Genomic DNA, 23,735 nt, shown 5'->3' on the forward strand with positions numbered 1-23,735 from the left:
TGAAACAGAGGTAAGATACAAACAGACATTTTCAGACGTATTTATTGTGAACATCGAAGTGTTTGTTCAGAGTTACATGTTTTATGTTTTCATCAAAAAGTAAAATTTTCTCGCAGTCACTTGAATAAGAGCGCATGCTCTCTCTCCCTCTATCACATGCACAGCGGGCGTGTAGAGATTGAGGGAGACACGCAAAGCAAAGCTGGTTAAAATTAAACGTATACGCTAGGTTTAAATAGCAAAGAACACATATTTATAACATGTATCCATGTATGACTAAGGAGAGCACTTCAATATGAAAACAAACAAATCCAGGCCATTTAAGGCAATTTAGATGGTCTGACTTTTTTAATGTCTCTTTCGGGTGGTAAGGACATATTGCAAACATTACAGCTTTTCCTACTTACATTAAAACTTGTGAACAGTTTTGCCGCTTCCTTTGGTGATCGTTATGCTGCACTGATTGACTGAACGTTAACAGGTGAATGCTCTGATATCGCAATCACGTATATCTTCTCCCTTGTAATGAATATTATCCATGATGAACAAATTAAACAATAAACATGATTGCCACTAGAGGGTGAAAAGCAACTGTCATACCAACTGGTTGAAGATGGTGAAACAGGGGTGTTTTCGTCAGTCATTTATGCACTACGACAGTTTGGGCATACCAAGATGGCCACTCAAACACATCCGGTGTCTTCACCTCCTGCTGGCAGTTTAACATTATGTCAGAGATCCAGTTCTATATACTATATATATATCAGTGGTCTTGAGACCCCTGCTCCATTTAACTGTCTTTAAACAGCTGTAAGTTTGTTGCCTGTACAGCTGGAGCTGCACTGACTGCCCCCTGATGACTGTGACTCACAAAAATAAGAATGTGGTACTTCAAGCTTGGTTTGCTCTGTTGGCAGTGAAAATCCTTCAAATTACATTTACAAAGGGGTATGATTACTTGAGTTATTTTTATATAATTAATCACAGTGATTTAACATGTAAAATTTACAGTTGTTCATCATAATGTTGGTAATATAATTTATAATATATAATATATGTTAAAAAAAGTATTAAATTAAAAAATAATTTAAAGTAGCATTTTTTACAATGTTCCCAGACCCCATGTACACTATTTGCACATGCCTCAAGGGTCATACAGTTGTGAGTCTGCAGGACTGTTGACGGTAATGATGAAGTCTCTTGTTTGTACTTCTGAAGGGCTGTATTCCTCTGTTCCCCTTTTTGAAGGTCAGAAACCTCAGGAGAGCGAAAGGACACAAATTTTCACCAGAGGTTTGAGTGACCCTGTACATACTGCAGACCTCACACAGCATAATAAAAGCTGCATTGTGCTACTGAGTATGCAATCAGAAATACAGCTTTAGCATCGCAAGTTTACATTTTTAGGAACATTGAGTTCTCATTAGATTACTATATATACAGAATAGTTCACCCTTAAAATGTATACCCTCATATAGTTCCAAACCTTAATTTACAGTGAATAACAACTTCAAAACCATTGTATGGCTTCAGAAGACTTGGAATATAGTGTCTCCTTTTGTGTCTCACAAAAGAAAAAAAATGTTAAATAGGGTTGGAACGACATGAGGGTGAGTAAATGATGACAGAATCATCTTTTTTTGGGGTAAACTAAGCCTTTAACACTGTTTTTTTTCCCATAATACAGATGAAAACCACTGTCATCTCTGAGCTGTTGTGATCTTCTTTGCATTGACTCTATCTGTTCAGTTTAATGAATTGCAGAACAGCTGTCTGGAAAGTCTTGGGCAAAAAATATCAGTTGTATCTCTGTCTATTTTTGCTGTCGTAATAATACTAAAACACAAACACACTTGACTTGCTAGCAATCCCCTGCTTTAGCAATTGACTGCAAAAACATGACTTTGTGGTAAAAGAATCCAACAAACTAGTATAGCCCCTATTTATCTCTTCTTTTAAACATTACACAAAACAGAAATAGAAAGAAGCCTGAGAGAATATGAAACTGATTTGTTAAATGGCTTCATTGCTTGCAATATCCCTAAGCAAAATTCACAAATGAGCATCTGATGCAGAGCTTAACTTAAGGCTCTTTCCCAGCGAAGCGGCTCCTACAGAGGGAATGCAATCTGCTGAAGGAGTGATATTAGCATTCATCAAATTGCTCCACAGCAGGGAAGTAGCAATGGAGACAGAAAGAGAGATAGAAGTGAAGAGAAAGAGGAGGCGGTGCCCTGACACAAGAGTGGTGGAGCGTTTTTAAGAAGCCGACACAATTCTTTCGGCATATGAGTGGGGCGCATCTGTACAGAAAGACTTTTATGTGCAGAGGAACAAACAATTCTGGAATTAAGTATTATATGTAGAGCTGACAATTAAATGCATATACAGTATGTATTACAATTATTAATAAAACAATTATGCAATGAAGAATAATGCATTTAATTATGCCTCCTGACCCATAAGCAGGATCAGGAAAATATTAATACAATTAATGCTTTGATTAATGTTTTTTACAAATCAGATGTGCTGTACCTTTGTCACATTAATTCAAGAAGAAAGTGAAAGAGGGAAGTTTTGATCCCAGTACTGCAGTACCAGTTTAATAGCGTGGATTAAATGTAATTTTGAGTTACATTAATTGACAGCCCTAATTATACTGTATGTAAAATATGTTTACAATCTGTGTTTGTGTGTTCTCACCTCTGACACCCCACACACACCAGTACGATGAGGATGGTGACCACGAAGGCAGAGGCCGCAGCAATGGCCCCCAGTATCAGCACTTTAGGGAGATCTGAAACCATCCCACTGAGCAGCACAGACACACATACACACAAACTTCCTGTCGCACGGCTCTTCCAGTGCACCTACATAAAGAGAGAGAGAAAACAGAAAAATCACAAGATATAACGAGGTTAGAATGGAGTAATCTGAGCATGAAGGGATGTTTTTAAATTATTCAAAACCAGCTGAGTCTGAAATGTTTTTCGAATATGTAAGCCCTTTATAAAGTGATTGGACGTGTTTTCACTTGAATTGTAAGGTCAGGTTTGTCATGTTCCATGTTTACTAAAGTGAGAAATACAGTCTGAATCACACTGGACAAGCTCAACCAATACAACAGAGGTAAACTAATCTTAATGTGCATTTCGAGATTATCCATCCATCCATCCATCGTCAACCGCTTATCCTGTGTACAGGGTCGCGGGGGGCTGGAGCCTATCCCAGCTAACATTGGGCGAAAGGCGGGGGACACCCTGGACAGGTCGCCAGTCCATCGCAGGGCCACACATACACTCACACTCACACTCACATCCACCCCTAGGGCAATTTTTTTGGAGACACCAATTAACCTGCATGTCTTTTTGGATGGTGGGAGGAAGCCGGAGTACCCGGAGAGAACCCACACAGACACGGGGAGAACATGCAAACTCCACACAGAAAGGCCGGGGCAACCAGGGTTTGAACCCACGACCTTCTTGCTGTGAGGCAACAGTGCTAATCGCTGCACCACCATGCCTTAAAAGTATTTGTACACAGAAAAAATGTATGAATTAGAAAAATATACAAATAAAATGTTTTTAACTACAAAGTTTGACTGAATAGATTCATTAAACAGGGTTATGGCACACAGAGATTTCTCACTCCAATATTTAGAGTAAAACCCTTTAAACAATTTCAACCACCAATATACCTACAGATTCTAGACTGTTCTAGGAAGACAATATGTCAAAAAATTCTAAATACTCTGGCTCTAGCCCTTGCTGACTTGGAGGATCTTGCTGTAATATGTAGATCTATCACTGCCATGGAGATGAAATTCACTGATATGTTTACAAGAGTGGCAGATGTTGAGAAATGGTTATCTGGAGTCATCGGAGAGGGAATTAGCTGCAAATCCGCTAATGAACAAAGTAGATTTGGAGCGCCACTGGGAAAATTTGGAAGACTAGATGCCGAAATTACATCCGAATTGTTGGAATTCCTGAAGACGAAGAAGATAGCGATAGATAGTCGAGATATGGTGAAATTTCTGGACGGACTATTTCTGAGTCTGCTCGACATAACAGGCCATAACCTGGAAATCGAGCAAGCTCAAAGGGTTCCAACTCGGAGATCCGTGGAGGGAGACAGGCCCCAATCAATTCTGGCAAAATTTCTGAGATCATCCAATAAAGATCTTGTGTTACAAGAGGTGAGGAATAAAGGAAGGCTTTTTTGGAAGAACAACAGCATTTTCTTGTTCCCAGACTGTGCGAATTCGACGAGAGAAGTGTGATCGATTCAAGGAATGCAAGAAACATTTCATCAACAGAAGGTCGCTTTTGCTCTGATGTTCACGGCCAAATTGAGAATAGATGCTAAGGATGCCCGTAAAACATTTACATGCCCACAGAAAGCATTGTCCTTCATAAAGTCAATGGAGTAAGTCATTTTGTGATTCTCAGGTTGCAGCCGAGTAACTGAACACTCACTTGATCATCCGAGGATGCTGAGCACCATTATTGTTTATTTTTTGTGCTGGTTCCGCCTTGCGGCTGGAGTTTGTTTTATGTAATAACACTCCTTCGGGAGTGGAGTATTTCTTGCAGGACATTGTGTGATTGGGTGATCTGTTCCACTCTGTTCTTTCTATATATATAAATACACACACACACACACACACACACACACACACACACACACACACACACATATATATACATATATATATATATATATATATATATATATATATATATATATATATATATATATATGGTCTGGGGCATTGCAATTAATCGCAATGCCCCGGACCATAATAAGGAAGATTCCTGAGAAATGCAAGCTTGTAGTACCACCTGTTTACTCCACAGGGCAGTAAGTGAAACTTCAGCTGTATGGCAAGGCACAGTTTATACAGTGAACAAAACAACCCTTCAGCAGGAAGCACAAAACACTTGATGGAGCGCAAATTCGAACAAAGGGATCTCAAGATGTGTTCTAAGTATTCAACTATATATAACTTGATACAGTGACCTAAAAATGTTATGTTTATTATGCAACGCTCCCAAGATGCTACACAAGCATGACTGATGGAGGTGTACATACGGGCCCTTCAACAAGCTCTCATAATAAATCTGGAACTGACTGACAAATTCACTTGCAAAATGGATTGATCATACATTATGCTCCATTCATCAAAAAATCCAAAGCACAAGAACTTGTGAAATTGGAAGGGAATATTACAAGCGCAGAGGCAGAGCTGAAGCGCTGAATGTTGTCTGATGGCCTCAGAGGATTGACCCGATTGAAATATAGATATAATACTATTTGAGTTTTGGCTATTCAAGGCAAGACAGTCTTTTTCTACCATTCCCTCAGTGAAATCTGCTGATGGTAAAATTTTTACCTCGGTCATTGATATTAATAATGCTTTTAAAGAATCTTGATCTCTATAGTTCCATGTCTTCGTCTACTGATGAAATTTTGTCGAACCACTAGAACTTCCTAAACTGACAGCTGAGCAAAACAATTCTCTTGATTCTGAGATAACATTGGAGGAGCTTGGTGAATTAATTAAGGGCTTGCCTAAAGGCAAGGCTCCGGGGCTTGACGGCTTTGCTGCCATTTTTTAGATCTTATGCTAGAGAACTGGCTCCACATTTGTTAGAAGTTTATATGGTAGAATGGGATTATCTTATTAAGATTTTGGAAATATATGGCTTTGGGAATACTTTTACTGGATGGATTAAGTTACTTTATAGACACCCGTTAGCAGCGGTAAAAACAAATTGATTAATTTCAGATTATTTTACACTGTTAATGACTCTTTTCCCCATTATTGTTCTGTCTTGAGCTGGAACCATTAGCAGCTGCGATAAGAAAAGACGATGAATTTCCAAAATGATGTGGCGCATAAGCTTTTGCTTTATGCAGATGCCTTGCCTCCACAGTATTATTCATTTATTTTCTAAATTCTCAGCATACAGAGTTAATTGGTCTAAATCCGAAACTTTGTCTCTAACGGCATCCTGCCCAGCAACGGCTTTTAAGCCAGGTGCCTTCCAGTGGCCCAAACAGGACAAGAAGTATTTGGGCATTTTGTTCCCAGCCAATTTGTTTGATTTAGTTAATTTTGAACCATTATTAAAAAGATTTTCGAGCGATGTGGGCAGGTGTCCATTACATGTATCTATGATTTGGAAGGTCAATGATATTAAAATGAATTGTATTCCAAAATTCAATTATCTGCTACAGTCTCTCCCAGTAGATGCCCCCTCTCTTATTTCAAGCAATTTGATAGCAAAGTGAAGTCCTTCATTTGGAATGGTAAGCATCAAAGATTACATTTCATTAAGTTACATAGGCCGATTGACAAAGTTGGGCTAGGTCTACCCAAGATTTTATTTTATTATTATGCATTTGGCCTCAGACATTTGGCTCATTGGTCACTTGAGAGAGCCCCTCCTTGGTTTTGTATTGGACAGGAATTTCTTGCCCCTATTTTGCCATTGCAAAGCCTTTCTATTAAACTAACCAGAGAAGTTAAGTTTACCCCGTTATCTCGCATTTACATCTGGACAAAAGTTTCCAGAGTGTTTCATTCTGACATTTATTTAAATGTTGCCTCGAGCATATGGCTGAAAGAAAATTATGTATTATTAAGTCTAGAGCCCTGCATTTCAGCCTGAGCCCGACGGGCCCCGACTTATTTATGCCCATAGGGCCGGGCTTCGTGCCAATTTTCATGTCATAGTTCACACGCTGGCCGGGCATCGGGCCTGTTTTATGATCCTCAATTTTTATATTTTAGACATTTATTTATTAAAAGAAACTATGAGAAGTTGATGGTAAAACAAACATAAAAAGACGTTTTATAACCTATCACACTGATACAGTCTGTACACACACATGTACACAGGTTTCCCACAGACCCACGATTCACCTCACGTGCAATGGAGAACATAAAGAGAAAAATAGCCAATGGCGAACTTAAAACTGCTGTGCCTGCACCTGTTGCTGCGGCCATGCAGCAAAGAAGAGAGCGCTGGCTGAATTTGAGGAAGAGTGGAAAAACATTGTGGAGCATGAAGAGGATAAGTTGTAGAAGAAAGGAGGACTGCATTGAAATCTTCCACTGTGGATGCTGTGCTTTTTCTCCACGATGCTCTGTAAGAGACTGTTCTTCTGGCTGTAGCCATGTTAAGACTAGGAGACTGTCTTGTTTTTCATTTGATTGGACTTAATTTTCATTAGTCTAACTATTGGAAACTATTGGAAATAAGAATGACCATATTCTGTGGTGAAGCCTTGATTTTTGAGGTAACCTGCATATTTTAATTTTTTTTTATTTTATTTGTTTATATTGTATAGCCCGTTCTTTCATTTTTCCGCACACCGTTGCGAGCAGCAGAGCAGCCTACCTCAGCTTGTCAAAATGCCTTTTAACAGTGGTGGTGATAATAAACATTTAAAATATATTGTGTGATATACTTGAAGTGTTTTATATCTATAGATTTTATTGTTGTTTGCAAGTCAAGTATTGATTTGAGAGGCTATACTTTAAAAAACAAAAACTTCAATTTAACAAACAAAAAATACTCCACATTTTTTTTCTAAATTAACGAAAATATATAACTACTTTGCCATTAAAAACAAAACTGAACAATTTTAATGGCTGCAACAGTAGTATAGGTTGTGTAATGAGAAAAAAAAAACAGGCTCCAGTCAGACTCGGGCCGAGAATTCTGATAAGCTGCTGGACAAGGGTCGGGCTAGGGCTTGAGCATCTCGGGCCGGGGTCGGGCTAGGGCCAAGATTTGAGGCCCGTGCAGGGCTCTAATTAAGTCCCCTTACTGCTGGACAAAGTGTATTGAGAGGGAGGTGAATATGCTTGGTGAACTATATGAGAGTGGAATGTTAAGATCCTTTGAATATATGGTTCAACATTTTAGGATTCCCAGATCTCAGTTCTTTAGGTATTTACAGCTGCGCTATTTGCTCTCTACTATTTTTGGGAGTAGTATTCACCCCCCTAAGTGAGTGGAGTGGTGATTATTGCTTTTGGAAAAGGTCATGAGGCATCAGTGTATTACTCCCTGTTAATTCAGAGTTTGGGATGGAGCTTCAACTTCTCTTAAGAGATTATGGAAGATTTAAACTTGGTATTGTTGGAGGGAGTGTGGGATTCTAAAAATCCTCAAGTCTACATCAAGAGATGCAAGAGGGCATCTGATGCAATTTAAGATTTTACATCAAGTCTATTGGACCTCCCTCTAGATTATATAGGCTTAGTCTTAAAGACACACCCACCTACTGGCAATGTTAATCAGAAGCCATGAAGAAGAAGACATAACCCATGCTTTTTGGGGATGTGTGAATATCCAAGAATTTTGGTTGAGGGTTCAGAGCATTATGTGCGACGTATTGAACACTCAATTTTTATTTTGCCCCAGACTTTGTATCATTAATATTGGTGATAGTCATTTAAAAAGTTGGGTCCTAGCCAGAGTTATGATCTGCAGACAAATTATCCTCAGGGGGTGGAAGACGGCTGGGCACCCTCGGTTCAGGAGTGGTGCAGGGAGATGGGCGGAGTGTTAGTATATGAGGAGGTTATTTTTAGAAGGCTGGGAAAATGGGATTTGTTTGATAGGAAGTGGGGTGGATATTTGGAGGTTTCTTGTGGAGGGGCAGTGGAGAGGGATTTCTAGTTTGATGTGTATATGTATTCTTGTTGTTTTTTGAAAGAATAATTTTTATGTTCTAATTGTTGGTGACCACTGTAGTGCGTGTTTGTGTCAGGTGGGGGCTGGAGAGGGGTTGTTTGGGGGGAGGGGATTAATGTATATAACTGAGTCTGTATTTTATGTTGTGTTTGTTTGTCTTATGAATGGAATCAATACAAATTGTTAATAAAAAAAAGAATCACATGACCAGCTGAATACTACTCAGTTTAATCTCAGTAACCATCTTGTTATTGGACATTTTTACTCTTTGATTAAATTAATCATGGCTGACTGTGAATAGTGAATTTGTACGATGGCATTTGTAACTGAAAACTATTCATTTTAAATGATGCTGAATCCACACCACTAGGTGTCACTGTATGTCCAAGATGACGCCAGCAAAAAGTTACTGAGAGCACCTTTAATTTTAGCTAAAAATGTCTCAAATCACCTGTACTCTTTAATGTTGGTTAAACACATCAGTGACACAGTCATGGTGGCTGCTGTTTAATCTGTTGCTGTGTACAGTAATGTGATGGATTTAATCTGAAGTTTAATATCAGTAGATGAAGCAAGTCTCTGGGGAAAATATTCAACCACAGGCAAAGCAAAGCTACCCATGGAAAAGCTAAACCACATGTCTCAGTCAGCAAGCATTCAGTCATGAAGATAAACACAGAGAGTCAGTGTGATGTAACATCTTCAAATATCTTTCTTTCAACTGAAAGTGAAGATTTAATGATCCATGAGTGAAGAGATAATCGGGTTATTAGGAGTTTGAGAGTGAGGTTTGCTGATTTCAATAAATAAAAAGTAAGATACCATGGTTATATCATGTTTTAAATTTCAAGAAATTTAAATATTCAATATATTTATCATGATTGGCCATTTGGACATACGCATCATGATAATACCATGTTTTTGATCGATCAATCATGGAAATGACTGTAACATTTGAAGTATGTGACCATGCTAATCAATCAATAATGTTTTTATCTAAATACTGTGGTATTATGGTATTGCGGTACTGGTTTTTCCTCATTTGTAAGTGACTGTGGTTAAAATTGTCTGCTAATGACATGCTCTGCTATGAAGATATGTAAAATGTTATTATCATATTATTCCACCACAGTAATATTTTGTAAATGATAGATAGCATTTCTCATTAAGACAGTGTGAAATGACTTGATGGACATAGTTTTACTGCCCAACAGTAAGTTTGATTGGGCTCTTCTAAATATCCAATAGGCTTTAATTTAGTAACAGCTATGAACAAAATGGCATACTACCATAGAAGTGCCAGAAATAGTAAGAAGTTGGGTAGTATGCTATTCACAACTAATGCTGCATTCCATTCCAAGTTGGATGTGGGAAAATCCAACTTGATATCTCCAATTTCTGAAAATAAAGGTATTCCATTGCCCAATGCTTGGAAGATATGCTCCTGGCTCAGCTCCCATTAGCTTGGGGTGTCAAACTCAATTTCAGCCCGGGCCACTTCAGCATTATATATGCCATAAAAGGGCCGGTTGAAAATCTGAATTGGTAGCAACCATGCAATATCCAATAATATAGCATATTTTGTGCATTTAAAATGCACATTTGTAAATAAAGCATTGAATTTGAGGTTGGGATGTATATGCAAATTATTATATTTACAATAACATCTGTGAGAATATGAATGCCTAATCTGTATAGATCTAAATTAAAATATTTTGACAGAGCAACTAAAATGGGTCTCCTCTATAGATGTCTTTCATCAGGCTCCTACTTATTGAAGTACAGTCATCTCTTAAAATTTATGAAAGCAAACAAACCCAGTTACAATCATACAGCATTATTATAGAGACCAGATTTTACACAGAACTAAAACTGATAGCTTGCTTCATAATAAATATGAAAATTGTGGGAGAACAGTAAAGAAGAACAGTAATCTAAATACATTTCGAAACTATTACTGGCAAAATACCATAATTAATACAGTTAGTGTTTTTTTTTACAGTAAATCCATGGTAAATGTTTGTAAGGTATATGATGTGTATGTGGAGAGAAAATTCTTCTGATTCATGTGTGCTTTTTTTCATTATTTCTCTGTTGTTGCTGTTTATAATGGCTGGGCTGTTCAACATGGTTTTAAAGTAGTTTAATCAATGATGTATTTGAAGTTTTGCTTTAGAATTCAAATATGGTTTATTATCCTTATCACGTTTGATAAAAATGCAGTCTGGGAAAAATGCATCTGCCCTGTGCTCATGCACCTCTTTGCATTTTTCTCCATTGACCCAGGCAGCAGTTCCCCTTCTGTCACTCACTCGACGTTGTGTTGAATGAAGTGACACAGGGGGTCTTCCTTGGGAGCCTTGCGTATCTCTGAACTTGAAAAAAGGCCAATGTGAAATTGACAGACAGAATTTGCATGCCCCGCCCCCGGACATACGGGTATAAAGGGAAGCGGGCGTGTCTGTCAGTCAGAATTTTTCTTCGGAGCCGAACGGTTTTGCAACAGCAAAGCTGAGTTCACCACTGTTCCACTCACCTCTACTGGCGAGAAGCACTGCTGTTGGATCTACGGTGCGTTTCCAGCTGGCGTTCTCTCTCTCTGCACGCTATGCAGTCCACACCCCTGTGCGCTTCGACAGCACTTTCACTGCCTAAAAGAGTGTTCTCCCCTCCTAAAAGTGTTTGTTTCTCTAAAGAGTTTGAGTTTTCACTCATAAAAGAGCAATACACAGCAGGCGTTGGATGTCCTTTTCAGGACACGTCTTTTTAAATATGTCTTTCTGCCTCTGTGTAGTTCCTGGATGCGGTTAATTTCTCTCCACTTCAGAAGCCCCCCACGTCGTTCCTTCTTCCCACTGGATTGAGGACGACCTGGCTGCCGATGAAGGCAATTTGGGGATGACGACGGGCTCAATTTCACAGGGTAAATCCCCACGAACCACCCGCACCCCGGCACGCTTGCTTGCTTCCGTCCGAGCTAGGGATGAGTGTGGCTCACCTTGCGGCCACGCGGCATTCTCCCTTGAGCCCCTGGAATTGGATGACGATGTCACCGCTGCGGAGAACGTCACAGTGGCGTCTGATGCTGATGACTCGTCTGGGCTGCCACCTGCTCGCACAGTCCGAGGCCGACGTGCGGATGTCCGCTATGCTTTCCCGGGCCGCCGTGAGCGCGAGGCTGGACTGGAAACTTCCGTCCCCTCCTCACGGCTACTTGATTGGTTCCTCGGGTCAGGGCGCCACTCATTGCCACAACCCCCCCCCCCCCCCCAGGTCTCTCCAGCTAATTTGAGGCAAGCACATCTTGATCCGTTCAGACAGCACCGCGACGGTAGCGTACATAAATCGCCAAGGTGGCATGCGCTCTTGTCATATGTCACAACTCGCCCGTCATCTCCTCCTTTGGAATCAGCCACGACTTAGGTCGCCGCACGCCACTCACATCCCTGGCTGTCACGACCGGTTTCACCCAGCGGATATTGGAAGCTCCAGCCCCAGGTGGTCCAGCTGATTTGGGACTGATTCGGCATGGCACAGATAGATCTCTTTGCCTCCCAAGACTCCCACTGCCCGCTCTGGTACTCCCTGACAGAAGCTCCTCTCGGGACAGACGCACTGGCACACAACTGGCCCCGGGGGCTGCGCAAGTAAGCATTTCCCCCAGTGAGCCTCCTTGCACTGGTGCTGTGCAAGATCAGGGAAGATGAGGAGCAGGTCACCTTGGTGGCTCCTTACTAATCCACCCGGACCTGGTTCTCGGATCTTATGCTCTTCACGACAGCACCTCCCTGGAAAAGTCCCCTGAGGAAAGACCTTCTTTTCTCAGGGACAGGGTACCCTCTGGCACCCACACCCACACCCAGACCTCTGAAACCTCCACATCTGGCCCCTGGACGGGATGTGGAAGATCTAAGTGATCTACCACCTGCAGTTGTAAACACGATCAACCAAGCCAGAGCTCCCTCCACCAGGCAACTTTACGCCCTAAAGTGGCACTCGTACGCGAATTGGTGTTCTTCCTGAGCCAAAGACCCGCAGAGATGCACAGTTCGGTCAGCACTTTCATTCCTGCAGGAGAGGCTGGGGGGGAGGCTGTCCCCCTCCACCTTGAAGGTGTATGTAACTGCTATCGCAGCCCACCATTCCAGGGAGGTGCCTTGAGTTTGACACCTGTGGCTTAGCAGTTGTTTGTTTGGCATGGGATTCCAAGATGGAAGTCAGACTTCAAGGGGCATTCCATTGCACTTTTCCAAGTAGGAAGTTGGAAATTCCGACTTTCTGCGTTGAATGTAGCCCAGCATAAGCCCATGATTAACTTGCTGGCTGGTTGCAGGGTGAGGGACATTCTCATTCTAGAGAGCATTTGACTGGACAAAAATGTGTATAGTGTAAAGTGTGCAAGATTGTTTTTCCATTAAGAGAGCCTTATTAAAGAGATTTTTTTTAAATGTGTGTCAGCAGATGTTTATACTAATAGCAACAAAACTCTCATTTTGATTTCATGGGGTCTTTAAATAACCAACATCTCGAGATTTTTGGTCAAATGCAATTGAATTGTTTTATTTATTTATTCATTTATTTTGCTAGTCATCATTTGTCATCATGTCTTTACAAATGCCTGCCTGTCACATGAAGAAATCTGTCACGGCATGTGTATGTTGGTGAGCACATACATCATGGATTAAAGAGAGCAGTGATGATGGAAGTAAAGCTAGCTGGACTCTCTCACCTTTACACACGGGATCTCATATCAGTATTTCAAAATGGCCAGAGCTTTCCCCTCTATACACACACACACGCACACACACACACACACACACACACACACACACACACACACACACACACACACACACACACACACACACACACACACACACACAGCCAGGGGAGAAATATGGCCAAAGCTCAGGATTAGGATGAGAAAGAGAGAGATGCAGAGAGGGAGAGGGATATGACAAAAGACTGGCTCAGGAAAGGAGGTCATGGAATCCAAAAAGCACTCGCCATTTTTTATGATTTGTGCGTGTAAATTGTGTGAGTGTGTGTGTGAGTGTGTGCATGCTTTACAAAACAAGCCTGGTGTGGGATAAACGTTGTTTTCGTGTTCTAGGAGATATTCTTGCATCCTTCTAGCACCCCAAAAATTCAGAACCATGTCTCTCTCTCCCTCTGTCTGGTGCTGCTGTCAGCACATTTTGTAAATATTCTGGAGGATCCAGAGAGGCAAAAAAGCAGAGAAGTAAATGAGGGCAGGCAAATGACGAGAATGTGGAATAAATGAAGGAGCAGAGATATATGAGAGACAGTGTTTCTCAGGCATTTGGAGGAGTCTTTAAACAGTTCTTTAGCTTGGAAAGTATTAGGAGGAGTGTGTTGTTTAATGGTTTCCCATGGGAAGGTTTCTCTAGAAACAATTTGTACATCTCTGTTGTTCCCACCTCTCACCATAGCAGCACTGATGAAAGCACAACATATAAATAAATGCATACACATGCACATGATATTTTTACTAAATTAGCAAGGACATCTCAAAGAGTATCCTAGCAGACAACTCAACCTTAACAGAAACCTTTTGTTATGAGTAGATTTAAATTAAATCGTGATTTGATAGATTTAGCTTTTTAAAAGTGCAGACCATAACAAATGTCCTCACAAATCGATTTTCGACATGTTTTACAACATTTGCGGTGATATTTTCAAAGGTTCTGCCCTTATAAGTATAGCCAAACAAAACAAAATATATGTAATATTTAAACACAAACACACATATGCTCATTTAGCTATCTACATTAAATGGGGACATACCATGAACTTGACTTTATATAAAGCTAATTAAAATTACTATAAACTAACCCATACACCATACACCTTAAAGAACACATTTTGCATTTTAAGCATCAACAAAAATGTGAATTATTTTATTTATGCATTGTTTCTTACAATTGAGGACATCCCCAAATATGTCAAATTTAAAACACTAGTACTGTAACACACACACACACACACACACACACACACACACACACACACACACACACACACACACACACACACACACACACACACACACACACTATTTATCTGATTAGTCTTGTAGTTGTACATATCTTTGCACAGAGGAAATGGCAAGTTTGCAGTGTATAGCATTTTCTTTGAATTTCCACAAAGAATTTTTATTTAACTCTTCAACCTGCCTGACCTGCACACTCAGCACATTAAATGTATAATATAAAGAAATACAACCACAAAAAAACAGGCCTAGACATAGACGTTTGAATATAAAGAACAACCTTATTTAGATGGAAATAAACTACAATGATTCTTTATGACAAGGGTTTTCATTACAGTAAATGTTCATGTTGATTTATTTACAAGCATCAGTTTCTGCGGCCAGTCCTGCAGTTAAATGCACACATCACTATTAAATAACATCCCTGCCTGCCTTTGCATGCTTTACCAGCATAGTCCCTTAAGGCAAACACAATCCAATTCCCGTCATACAAATATGCATGCACACATGTTGCATCATTATAATCACATTTTTAAACAACACAGGGATGAGCTGTTCCCTCCCTGCCCAAACCTGACCTCCTAATGGCTCGTGGAAAGACCCAAAGCTCCTTTCAACTTTCCCAGCAGGATTAGGGCCTGCCACAATTTCCCTAATTGTGGCCAAGAAATGAAAAGCTGAATGTGATGGGGTTGTCCTAACTAGACCCCGAAGCCGCCGCCAGGCGCCGCCATTTGCGCCATTTGGAATGTCAGCCGCCGCCAGCCAATAATTTCGTAAGCCAAATTGAGCCGCCATCTGATAAAGTTTGGCTGAGCCGGCTAGAATTATTTGCATCAAATAATAATTATATCACATAGAGACATACACACACGAAATATATAAACAATACACGAGATCTATTTTCCCACTGGATTCATAACAGCGCAGTCTTGTGCTCGTTGCTACGATACACAGACTCACAGTGAATTGACGACCAATTAAAATTGCTCGTTTTCCGTACAGAAGAAGCGATGCATGTTTTTCTCGCACTGAGGTGAAATGGCGGAAAGAAGCAAGCAAGGTAATTTTGATCTCACTTCTCACATACTTTCCTAATTCCTACTTACTTTTTTCTTAACTTAGGCCTACCCAGACTTTTGTTAAATCTTCAGGGCACGTTTGCACAAACACCTGAATCAAAGATTGATGTTATGAACCAAATATTCTGGAACGGAGAGATTTATTTACATTTATGCATTTGGCAGACGCTTTTATCCAAAGCGACTTACAGTGCAATTATTACAGGGACAATCCCCCTGGAGCAACCTGGAGTTAAGTGCCTTGCTCAAGGACACAATGGTGGTGGGCATGGGGTTAGAACCTGTGACCTTCTGATTAACAGCCCTGTGCTTTAGCCACTACACCACCACCACTCCATTTATAGCACTGAACGTGATATTACTGCAGTAACAAACCACCGTTTCCACATTGCTAATTCACGACGCATGCTTCAGTGTACATTGAAGTGAAATGTGCAAAACTTTGTCCAAAATAATAGGCTACTGATAACAGTGTGTGTTTATATTAAGGCGAGACACGGCAGGCAAAAACATAGTTTTTTTTTTACTGGTCAATTTTGAGATTTTTGGATATTTGTCTTCAATAACATGTCTTCTTTCAGACTTGTGGTGAAAAAAAGTCTGATATACACATTTAGGTCTTTATTTTACTACACTTCGTCTGTTTGCGTCTGTAGATTTCTCATAAAATTCAACAAAAGTTTGCATTCTTAATCAAGGTGTAATATGATAAGCTTCATCCATGATAATGCCAAGTTATTGTATACAACTTAGCCTACATACATTTAGCCTAAACACAACACATTGTAGGCTATTTGAAAATGTTTAGTAGCATACAGACTACAAAATAAATATGTACATACGTTGTGAAAGTAAAATCTGGTGTTTTCTTTATTACATTATATTGCATTTTGTAGAAATATAGTGTAAGCCATGCATTGCTTGGAAATATTGAGATCTAGTAAATCAGTATAACATAGACAGTGGTGGACGAAGTACACATACCATGTACTTGAGTTAAAGTAAAGATACTCAAGGTAAAATATTACTTAAGTAAAAGTAGAAGTGCTGCCTTTAAAAATTCACTTGAGTAAAAGTACAAAAGTATTTGCCTTCAAATGTACTTAAGTATTCAAGTACTATGATTTTTTATGGCCATAATGTCCTATTATAATTTGTCACAAGGCTCTTGCTTAACTCAGTCTACATGAAGACTAATGTCACTCTTGGCACACCAATCTATTAATAATATGACATTAATTAGTCAGATGTGTGTGTATGTATATATATATATATATATATATATATATATATATATATATATATATATATATATATTTGAATTGAATACATTTTTTGTGTGTTTAATTTTGGAGGGAAGTGGACTGTTCCCATAAGGTATAATACATTTACAGTATTTACTGTATATATTTTTCTCGAGCGTCTATGGTCATAATTATTAACATCCTAATGTTATGATACATTCACATAAACCTGCACAATGCCATTAAATATAAATATATATATATATATATATATATATATATATATATATATATATATATATACACACACACACACACGCTGCGCAGCACACACACATACATAGAATATATATATATATTCTATGTTATGGGAGCAGCCAATTTCCCTCCAAAATTAAACACAAAAACATATTAATGCAGTGTTTCTGCTACTCTCCAGAAAAACAATGCTATTATATGCAAGTCATTTTAGTGTCAACATAATAAGCAATGTACATTATGCGTCAATATTTACCGATAATTGCTGCAATAATAGCTGCTGCTCTCTGCCCCGCTTAAAATCATTGGCAACGCAATTTGTTTGGAACTATTGAGAGCTACACGAATCACGTGACCGCGCGGCGGCGAGATCACTGTCGCAACCGTCTATGTTCGCAACTCTCATATTTAACGGCTCTGGGGTGCGTTTCCCATACAACAACGTAACTTGCTGCTCCACTACCGTAGTACCATGCACTGTTGAAGAAATCAACTTGCTAGTCACGACTGTTTCCCAAAACCGTATTGTCGCAAATTGGTTGTTCAACCACGTTGGTTAATGATGTCACATGTGGTGGATTAAAAACTACTTTTAATGAATCTGTTCGAATTAATGATCGAATTAATGCTAGATGTTTTGCTATAAATTATGGACATGTCATCTGAGGACTATCTCATATTTTTCTCAGTTATTTGCTTTATTTCCAGATTCAATCATAGGCTCGTTCTTACGCACTAGAGCACGTTCACACATGCGCACTCTTCAAAAATGGTGCTTTAAATCTATTGACAAACTAAAAGACATAAAGGACATTTGTATGTCTTCTAAATAAAAGATACTGATTGTACTGAATGTCATCTTGCTTATTTGGCTCAAGATAATAATTTATTAAGCCCACATGTTATAATAACAAGAAACTCTGCTTCTAACCACAGGTCGAGAGCTGTCAATCCAACCACACAACTCTGCGATGCTGTTTGCGAATGTTCGTTGGAACGATGGTTTCGGGAAACACCGACTCGTTGAACTATGATGATAACGACGGAACTTGCTACCATAGTTGGCTAACGATGCTTTTGGGAAACGCACCCCTGGTTCGCGCTTAGTAGATGCCGCCAAGGCAAGTTCAAAACAAAGCGCGCGCTGTACTGTGATTGGTGGCTCGTTTGACCAGTTACATTTTTATCCACTCATAAATAAAAAGGAACGACTGATTTTGAAAATGTAGTAGAGTAAAAAGATATTTGACTTTGAAATGTAGTGGAGTTAAAGTAAAAGTCTCCCCAAATTTAAATACTTCAGTAAAGTACAGATACACAAAAAAGCTACTTAAGTACAGTAACGAATTACATTTACTTCGTTACTGTCCACCACTGAACATTGACATCTGTAGACATGAAGTGGCAGCTTCAGCCATTTCCAGCTATGAAAAGTTTGGCGGCTGCAGCAGCCATTTAGGTTTTGGCTGAGCCGGCTAGCCAGCCAATAACTTCATCAGCCAGCCATTATTCTCAAAACAAATGGCTTCGGGCTCTAGTCCTAACCCTACGTATAATCAAACAAAAAGTCTACATTTTACAGATATTTATACATTTTTCACATATTATTGAGGCGTTGCACACAATATTTATGTAAAGAATTACCAGATAAATAATTAGGGTTGATATTGTGCTCTATTTTTCTTTATTCAAGTAAAAATATGCATGCTTTATGTTTGTTTTCATTAAAGTATCACGTCGTTAGCTTAGCAACATGGTAACATAAGACTATTTTAATTGACTGAGAAAGCTGCTGAGTTTGGAATTGCTACTTCCATACTACACACACTTTTCCTGCCATAGACAGATATGGCAGATAGGGATTGGTGGATCGATCCTAAAGTATCGATACTTCCGATACTGATGTTGTATCAAAAATATCGATCCTCACAAAAAAATATAAATTCTAGCATATTAAAAAACTAGGGACATTATTATTTGGTTACTGTGAACATGAAAAATAACCATAAGCTTCAAAGTTAAATAAAAAGGATTAGGCTAACAGCTTCTGGAGTAAACTCACACTAAAATAAAAACATATCTTAAGGTGACATTTTCTATAATTTGGAATGATTTCACTTACAATATTGTAGTAGTAACCACGGTTAATTGTGTGGTAGATAGGGTTTAACTAAATATCATGGTTAAACTATAATTACTGTGGTGAAATCATGGCTAATGTTTGTAAGGGTAAACAAAACAGAAGTCTAATAATTTTCTGTTTAGGCTCACAAATGTAATGCGTACACCAGTTTGTAAGCCGCTTGCTCCATTTGTGTTTCAAATAAATCCTCCAGTCAAACCCTAACCTGGGTTTCTCCAACCGTTGTCAGTCCCTTCAAGACCCTGGTCACACATAGCCATGGATTTTACCGGTCTCCCCCTCCCATGGCAACACAGTAGTTTTGACTGTTGTGGACTGGTTCTCGAAGGCAGCTTACTTCATTCCCCTCCCCAAATTACCCACAGCGAGGGAGACAGCGGTGGCAGTCATTAACCACATCTTCTGCATTCATGGCCTCCCAGTCGACGTGGTTTCTGACAGAGGCCCCCAATTTGTTTAATGTTTTTGGGCTGAATTCTGCCGACAGCTGGGGGCTACTGTGAGTTTGTACTTTTGGTTGCATCCCCAGACAAATGGGCAGGCGAAGCGGGCTAATCAGGATGTTGAGAAGACCCAAAGTTGTATAGCCTCCTGTAATCCATTTTCTAGGAGTTCTCATTTAGTCTGGGTCAAGTATGCGCACAACTCTTTGCAGTTGTCATCTATGGGGTTATCAACCTTCCAGTGTAGCCTCGGTTACCAGCCCCCTTTATTCCCTGCCCAAGAGCACGACGTTCAGGTCCAGTCCACTTACTCCCTTATTCAAAGGTGCCGTTGCACCTAGAATGCTACCAGAGAAGACCTCATTCGGACTGGTGATCATGTTAAGAGGTCAGCAGACCGGCACAGGTCTAAGCCTCCAGGTTACATGTGTGGTCAGAAGGTCTGGTTGCTCTCCAAGGAAATTTTACTCTTGACTCCCCTCAAGTAAACTGGGTCCCAAGTTTATTAGGCAATTTCCCATTGTTAAGGTCATTAGACAGATGGCAGTCCATCTCAAGATACATTCCTGCCTCAAACCCAACCTTCCGTTTCCATGTTTCTAAAATGTTTCATTCCAATTTGCATCCCACTACACCTGTCCTGCCTCCACCACATCTATTTGAGGGCTGTCCAGCATATATGGTCAAAAGGTTGATCGACGTCAGGCAGATGGGCAGAGGATTCCAGTACTTTGTTGACTGGGAGGGTTATGGACCTGAGGAGAAATGTTGGGTCCCGGCTCGGGATATCCTCGACTGCACCCTCATTGATCAATTCCACCTCCGGGAAGGTAACTCTGTTGGGGACACGTAACACACCTCACTCTCTCTGCCTCAGCTGGTCCTGTCTCGTGTATCTGTATTGGTTGCCCGTCTCTGCCCGTGTGTCTGGAGTGCGGTTACCTTCCAGTTTGCGGCTGCACTTGTCCTTGTGCCCACACATTCTACAATGGGGGATTCCTCACAGATATTTTCCCTACTACCACGACACATACCCTCCCACGAACACACTCTTCATAGTGGATTCCTCAAGGATCTGTTATCTACACTACCACGACCCACATACCATTAAAAACACACTCAACGCCTTCCTGCTGCAGTCATGCCAGAACTGCTGTGCTTATTACTTATTGTCAGTAAATAGGACGCCTACATGGGACCTCCTCCTCAGTGACTACCCGCCCTCTGCCGGGTGCGCGGAGCAAGGTAAGTGTTTGAGTCTTCTCTCAGCACCAGAGCCTCGGGAGGCGTTTTTGCCTCCTGACGGCACACTACCTGCCCCGCGCTGCTGCGAGGCCTTGCCCGGTACGTCGAAAACGATCGTCCCCTTAGTGGCACCTCACACGGAGCTTGGACGTGTGGCTTTAATTTCCCAACCCATCACGCTAGTTGGCCAGGACCATCTGACTCGGCTACGCAATTCAGTTCGCCAGGCCCCCGCCCCCTTTCCCCGGCATCTGCTTTACCTCGGTGCACGGCATAGACGCCAACACCCTGCGTGCAGAGGTAGCGATCCTTCTACTTAAAGACGTGTCTCTACAGCCCTTACTTCATCGTACCTAAGAAAGGCGGCGGCTTACGACCGATCTTGGACTTGCGAGTTTTCAACCAGGCCTAACACAAACTCCCGTTCAAAATGCTCATGCAAAGACACATCCTAACTTGAACCCTTTCTACGGTTCGCGTTCAACAGCCAGGCGTATCAGTACAAGGTCCTCCCCTTCAGCATGTCCCTGTCCCCTCGTGTCTCCACAAAGGTCGCAGAGGCAGCCCTTGCACCGCCAGGGGAAGTGGGCATCCGCATACTCAACTATCTTGATGACTGGCTCATCCTGGCTCACTCCCGAGTGTTACTATGCGGCTGAGGTGCCTGAGCACCTGGTCCCTGTGGGCGCATAGTAACACTCGGCTTCAGGTCAACTGGGAAAAGAGCAAGCTTGCCCCTGTTCAGAGCATCTCTTTTCTCGGCATGGAGTTTGACTCAGTCTCAATGGTAGCGTGCCTCACCAATGAGCATGAACAGTCAGTGCTGAAATGCCTCACCTTGTTCAAGCCATGCACGGCGGTTCCTCTAAAACGTTTCTAGAGGCTCCTGGGGCGTATGGGATCCTCCACGGCGGTCACGCCGCTGGGGTTGATGCATATGAGACCGCTTAAGCACTGACTCCAGACTCGAGTCCCAAGATGGGCATTGCCCCGCAGCACGCACCGTGTGTTTATCACCCCTGCCTGCCGACAGATTCAAACCCTGGACAGACCTGTGTTTTACGGAGAGGAGTCCCCTTACAGCAGGTGTCCCGATGTGTTCTGGTCATCACAGATGCCTCCAAAAAGGGTTGGGGCACCGTGTGCAACGGGCACGCAACCGCTTGCTCCTGGAAAGGTTCTGGATTGGCATATCACACCCAGGCCGTGCCCACCCCCTTACGGGTTCAAACACACTCCACGAGAAGTGTGGCATCCTCATGGGCACTGGCCAATGGCACCTCCCTAGCAGACATATGCAGAGCAGCGGGCTGGGCAACACCCAATACCTTTATGGGATTTTGCAATCTCAGGGCTGAGTCCGTCTCATCCCGTGTTTTCTCAGGTTCGAGCCGGTATAACTCGGTAACACGAAACAACTGACCATGTGTACCACTTCCACCTAAGCGCCTTTCCCCTCCACTGAGGTGATCAATTGCACTCTTATCCCAGGAGATCCCACTAACTTGGCTCCCTGGATGACTCCTGCCTAGCCCTCTGGTCCGTGAATTCAACAGAGGAATTCCCCGACACGACCCACTACGAGTACTGAAACTACTCTGTACTGGAATAGGTGCTCCACAGGACGGGATCCCATGTGGATTAATCCCCCTGTGTGTATTTTCCGTGGTATGGTCCCCTTGCGAGCGGACCTGCGTCTCCCTTGGGCAGTCCCCGCTGCCCCCAGTCGCTGTGTTTGTAGCAGGTAGGATCCTCTCAGCAGGTAGGATCTACCACCGCACCATTTCCACATGTGGCCTGTAAATCCATGTGATGTATTCCGCTACTCTTTACCTCCCCCCAGCCTTGGCAGGTGGTGGTCTCCTTGGGGTCTTTTCCCCCTGAAATAATAGGAGTTTGAAAAGAACGCCTTCCCCAATGCGTGTGATATCATTAAGATGGCCCCAGCCGCATTGACTCTTTGAGAGAGAAAAGGCATGGTTGGTGCAGCTTGCTCCCATGCTTGACACGTTGCCTTGTTCACCCCTTCGGGGTGTTGGGAACCAGAAGGTTATGACAATTTTATGGGGCGTTGGGGAAGGGCACGTGCAGTCTGACATGGCCTGTTGCTTTGGCACGCAACTGCCTGCCCGCACCCGCGTCAGCAGCGCACGTACACGGTTCACTGCATGGCGTAATTAAATATGGACCCCTAGTGTCGCTTCTTCGACACAACGCTGAAGTGAGTGACAGACGGGGAACATCTAGGTTACTATTGTAACCTCCGTTCCCTGATGGAGTGAACGAGACGTTGTGTCCTCCCGGCCACAACGCTGAAATGGGCCACTGTTACGGCCAAACCTCATTCTCGGCTCCTCAGGGCAAAATCCTGAATGTACAGACACATTTCCTTCCCTTTATACCCGTATGTCCGGGGGTGGGACATGCAAATTATGTCTGCCAATTCTTTTCACAAGTTCAGAGATGCGCGAGGCTCTCAAGAGAGACCCCTAGTGTTGCTTCGTCTCATTCCCTCCATCAGGGAAAGGAGGTTACAAAAGTAACCTAGACATTCGTTTGATGGGAAATGGGGCAGCTATTTGGCATTCTTGGA

The 23,735-nt window shown here is 41.6% G+C and overlaps 1 protein-coding gene across 2 annotated transcripts in view; it reads right to left on the reverse strand.

Annotated features, from left to right (window-relative positions):
* The window catches only part of LOC127628978 (uncharacterized), a 105,368-nt gene that overhangs the window by 42,971 nt on the left and 38,662 nt on the right, over positions 1-23,735 (reverse strand). For both annotated transcript variants that reach the window (XM_052105980.1, XM_052105979.1), the window contains exon 2: positions 2,704-2,870. In XM_052105980.1, the coding sequence (XP_051961940.1) occupies positions 2,704-2,807 (104 nt within the window). In that variant the 5' untranslated portion in view covers positions 2,808-2,870. The remainder of the gene's footprint in view (positions 1-2,703; positions 2,871-23,735) is intronic.

The sequence above is a fragment of the Xyrauchen texanus genome, chromosome 35 (assembly GCF_025860055.1).
Source record: "Xyrauchen texanus isolate HMW12.3.18 chromosome 35, RBS_HiC_50CHRs, whole genome shotgun sequence".
Taxonomy (NCBI): Eukaryota; Metazoa; Chordata; class Actinopteri; order Cypriniformes; family Catostomidae; genus Xyrauchen; species Xyrauchen texanus.